This window comes from Cebus imitator, unplaced genomic scaffold (genome assembly GCF_001604975.1).
Source record: "Cebus imitator isolate Cc_AM_T3 unplaced genomic scaffold, Cebus_imitator-1.0 Scaffold80, whole genome shotgun sequence".
Lineage (NCBI taxonomy): Eukaryota > Metazoa > Chordata > Mammalia > Primates > Cebidae > Cebus > Cebus imitator.
Window position 1 is genome coordinate 7,913,481 of NW_016107395.1, and position 5,309 is coordinate 7,918,789.

General features: G+C 35.1%; 1 protein-coding gene across 1 annotated transcript in view; it reads left to right on the top strand.

Annotated features, from left to right (window-relative positions):
- Positions 1 to 4,338, top strand: part of ITGA1 (integrin subunit alpha 1) — a 166,222-nt gene extending 161,884 nt beyond the window's left edge. Inside the window, exon 29 of the mRNA XM_017533199.2 lies at positions 212 to 4,338. Coding sequence (XP_017388688.1) covers positions 212 to 256 — 45 coding nt within the window. The 3' untranslated portion in view covers positions 257 to 4,338. The remainder of the gene's footprint in view (positions 1 to 211) is intronic.
- The last annotated feature ends 971 nt before the right edge of the window (positions 4,339 to 5,309 follow it).

The window sequence follows — 5,309 nt, forward strand, 5'->3', positions numbered from 1 at the left end:
AAAAAAAAAAAAAAAAAAAACCCAGCAATTTAATAAATGTTATATTTTGACTTGAATATTAATAGGTGAATGAGAAAATATTTCTTAATTATATTAGTTTCATGCCCAGCATTGCTAATATATTATTAAATTTAATTCTATTCAAAAGGATTAATATTTATTACCTAAATTAAAATAGTTAATTGTGTTGTGTTTTGTATTTTCTCAACAGATTGGATTCTTCAAAAGACCACTGAAAAAGAAAATGGAGAAATGAAATATTTTTCAAAAGAAAATAATAATTATTCAATGATCTATCCTCAGGTTTGCCTCAAATATGTGACAAGAAATGTATAATTCATGACATAGTTACATAACTATGTAATCCATCAGGGAGTAATTACTTGGAAAATGGCAGGTCATGCATTATCCAAAAACAATACCAAAAAGACATATTTTATAAAATGATAAAAAATATTTTAAATAATTACTCATTTTTGTTGAGTAAGCAAAATTACAAAGTGTTTTTTAAAAAACCTGTGCAAATATGTTTATGTATTAAATCATCATCCAAAGTATTTAAGGAATACATAAAAACATTTTTATAATCATGGAAATATTTACTTTCAAAACAATATGAATTAAGCTTTTCCCCTTGATTCCTGGTGGATATTCATGTTCAGCATGTCAGTCAGTGCTTGTAAATGCTAAGAAAGGAATTAGCTGAAAAAGATAATTTCCCCCAGTTCAAATGAGAAAACTTTCCTTTGGTAGAATCCATATGCAATATGGACTGAAAATTAAGTCACAAAGAATACATTTAGCATCTTTGTGTTGGGTTTTATACCTGAAAAGTTTTTTTTTTCCCCTCAAGGTGATTGGAAAGTACTGCAATTGAGCTGAAATTTTATCTAGGATAGAAAATCAGGATAGACTCATTTAAAAACAAGTATGCTGAATGGGTTAAATTACGTTTTTACAAAACATGCTTAATTTTGATATTGAGCTCTAAATGCAAAACCCTTTTATACTGAAAAAACACTTAAAGCAGTTTCGTGTGGCATCACAGTGACTTGTCATGAAAAGCCATGTATGGAGGATATGCTAAAATAGCTTCTGAATGAAACATGGCAGCAGAGAAGGATGCCGCTGAAATGCTGAAATTATCTTTGCTGAGCAGCTTTTGAATGCTAAGTGTTGCAGCATGTGACCCAAAGAAGGAGTTGTCTCAACTCCTTGGTACAGGGTTCATTCAAACCCCCAAGCTGTGAGAGTGTGTTTATTTTTAATTTTGTAAAGGGTATTTAATTTCCAATCACATTTCTTATTTTTATGAAAAGACAGTATTCCATTTCAGTATTACATTTTACCAAGAAGTCACTGCATTTTAAGTGTGGTGCATCAATATTTAAATAGAATGCCAGAGGTGTATTTTAAAGAATTTCAGATTTGAAAGCTCAAACCAACAGAAAGATAACATACCTTTGTATGTACTTCTTTGTTCTTGGAGTAGTTGTTATGGATCATTGGAATCTACTGTAGCATAAGCTCCTAGGTTGCTCCGTTTCTTAGGAAAACAGCAATGAATGAATGTATAGTAGTTGCTTGTGTGAACTACTGCTGTAAAGTTTGCTCACATTTCTGCATCAACTCCATTTCTCCACCTGATTTACCAGCACCTGTAACAAGACCAGAACCTGTATTTATCCAGAAACTCCTGGGCTCTGCTTTGCTCACAAAGGAACAGATCCACATAGAAATTAAATGACATAAATTTAATTTTTTTCAAACTAATTTCCAAAGAATTAGCTGAAGACTCAGAGTCGGCCTACCTCTGGACTCTCCTTATCTACATCTAAGATCACGAAGGCCAAAGGGATGTGACTGTGGGATGCCAAAGCCATCAGTAGCTGGAAGAAAGAATCTATCTTTCTAGAGATTTGGTATCCTCTTGCTGGCCTGTTATTATTCAGAAATATGTGCTTTTGGAATTTCCTTCATTTTTCCTTCATTTTCCAGGTTCAGAAATCATACCTTCCACTTGTTCTTTCTTTGCCCAATGAAACTCAGGGTTTCTCTTATTCAGAGTTAACGTGTTGCACACCTCCAGTGCTCAGCCTGCCTAGAAGCCCTGCTCTGATCTCAGCAAGATCTTAGAAGTAAAGCTAACAGATCCATTGAAATTCATACTCTGCATCTGTGACTGCTAGACAGAGCCCATTTACTGAACCATGAGTGTGTACTTTAAATACATTGTTAACTGAAAGGGAAAAAATAAAAACGAGGGCATTCTGAAATTTTTAGAAAAGAGAGGAAGAGCTGTTGGCCAGATCAAATAGGCACTTATAAGCCTGGCACAATTTTTAACATAAGTCATTCCTGGTTATTAAGTAAAATATTTCATAAACCAGAAATCCCATTTCTCTAATATTATAACTAGTTGAGGTTTGTGTGTGTGTGTGTGTATGCAAATGCAGACACATGTACACACATAAATTGAATACAAAATACCTCTATAACACCAAATAACAGAGTTTACAGAAAATAAACACAAAATCTTTACATGCAAGACAAGTTTAATTCACTTTTCATATCATTTCATTTTTATTAATATTTAGATTTAACTTATAGTTCTGCAATTATCTAAAAAGCAAAGCATTTGATTTAAAAAAAATAAGTCAACAGATGTTTCAAAATAGCTTCATACAAATAGTATGTTTGAAATGGTATGTTTCAAAATAGCTTTGTACAAATCTTAATGATTAAGAAATATACTAGACTCTATCATTAACTTTTAAAGCATTTAATTAGAAAAACAGGTGATGTTTAAGACTATTTATAAACTTATTGGCTAAATTGCCAAAAACTTTCTTTTTCTCTCACTGGTGTTCTAAATAAATGATTATTGCTTCCATTGCAAACTGAACCATGTACACAATCTCTTTTCTGACCAAACTACGATGGCATATTGGTAAATTATTTAACAGCACACTGTACTGTACAGGAGGGAAAAACAAAAAACAGTCTCTGATTTGTATTATTTGCCAATTTCTATGGTCTAAATATTCTCTCTCCATTTTCAAACCACCAAAGTGACCCTAATTAGCTTGCAGAATTTCTGGAAGTGTATCTGTCAGCTTTAGCAACCAGTATGAGCTGACTTCAGCACACCACTTAGATTACATGATAGATGATAGATAGATAAATTGACTGATAGATAGATAGATAGATAGATAGATAGATAGATAGATGATAGATAGATAGATGATAGAAATCGATAGAGAACATGTTGTGTCTATATATGTATCCAATGACACACAGTATAATCATATTTTAAATTATGCCAAAAGTGCCAATTATATCAAGCCCAGTAGACATAATGCTACACAGCACCCATTCTTTAATTTCGATTTCCAAAATTGTAACCTTCCTTTGATATTAATAAAATTGTTATGAACTTGCAGGAGAAGGAAGGAGCTGAAAGCAGAGAAATATAAAGGGTGATCCACAGTGCAAATCAGACCTACATAGCAGCCACAAAAAAATTGTCTCATATTCCCAAGGAATCTATAGTCCTTCGAGACACATTACAAAAGGTGATACTTTGTAAATATTTTTTACTTCTATGATCCAGTTTCAACTTCATTGATCCAATGTGTCAAACTATTTTTCTCTAAGCACTAGATTCATGGACAAGTTAGTCTCTGAACATTTTCTGTTGTAAGTGTGCTTGAAAAGTGGCTTGTAGTACAGAGATATTTTTACAAAATTTGATGCTTCTGCAACCATAATAATTTTATGTATAATGCATATATATATATATATACACACACACACACGCATACACTCACATGCAGATATTTACATCTATAGATGTTCCCTTTTCCTTTTATAAAATCAAAGTCTAGGCTCAATTGGAAAATGGAAATATTTGCACCAAAAGAAAAAAGTGGCAGTGTCAATGATCAGTGGAGTAAAGCTGGGGTATAGTAGAGGCTGCGGAAGCCCTGCCCATGTTCTCTCCAAGGCCACAGCTGGTACACTGTGAATGGTGGCCCCGCTGGCTCCATGGAGTGTGCCTTCCCACGGGGGAATGTCTTTGTCCAACACGCTGTCATCTACTCCATGTGAATTGACTGTCTTGCACAATATTGAGAAACAGGCCCAGAGCCTGTCTCAGGTGCCAGGCGCAGTCATTGTATTGTTCAAATAAAGTGGCTTCTGACAAATCAGTTTTTGGAAATAGCATCCTATGTACTCTCCATTGTTTCCAACATCTCTCAGGTCCCCTTTGCCAGTTTTCTCCCCCAGGGGAGACTTTCAAGACTACTGGAGAAAAATCTGTTAAAGCATTTGCTCAGAGTACCAGCCTCAGTAACTCAATTATTTCTACAGGATTTCAGTGTTTGATTCTGCAGTGGTACGATAAAGGGTTCACACAGTATAATGGAGGAGGGACAGAGCAGAACGTCCTTCCGAGCTGGAGCATCCTTAAGACATTTACAAACTGTTACTGGACACTGTCAGTAACTGTGCCTGGGGAAGCTAGCGGGATTTAGCGCTTCAATGGCCCTCCAAACACCCTGCGATCGCCAACCTCACCCATGGAAATCATCTAAAAAATGAAAAGTAGGGCCTTAAAAACCCTCAAGTGGGTGCTGTATTTTATAAGCAGTATGTACAGTTTAATTATAAACAGAAGGCTTTTAAATGCAAACAGCTTTAAGGTGTGTCCTCCCGGCTTCCAATCGGACTGCTAATTCTCAACCACTCTCACCCAGAAATTCTGAAACCACCACCAGGTGTTAATTCTGTTAACTGCAGTGAAAGGAAACCCAAGGCACATTACAAAAGGCTAAATACTGCTGTTTCTAAACGGAAGCACTGCTGTACAACAATCTTAGGTAGAATAAGAAAAATAGGGTTAAACTGTAACATTGTAATCTGATGAACAAATCAGCATCTTTGATCCTCACGTTAAAATTTAATCTTAAATTTAGAAATTCAAAGTAACAGCCTTTAATCATTAACCTCGAGGAAAATGTGAAGTAGCATCTGAAGTCTCTTAAGCCCCAGCCCTGTTGTCCCCTACATCTGGCACTTAGGAAGTCCAGTTCCTAATTAATGGGAATAGATCCTTCTCCCATTATAAAGGGCCTAAGCTTAACCCTTGAATCCACTACTGTTCTTATGCCCTAAGATCTACACCTTACATCAGGCAGCCAGGAAGGCTTCTTATTGAACTTTTACCATACCCATAAATATGCAAGGGCGACTCATCACTCCTAACTTTGGACTCCTTGCTTTAAGATCAATTTTTTCCTTTCTCT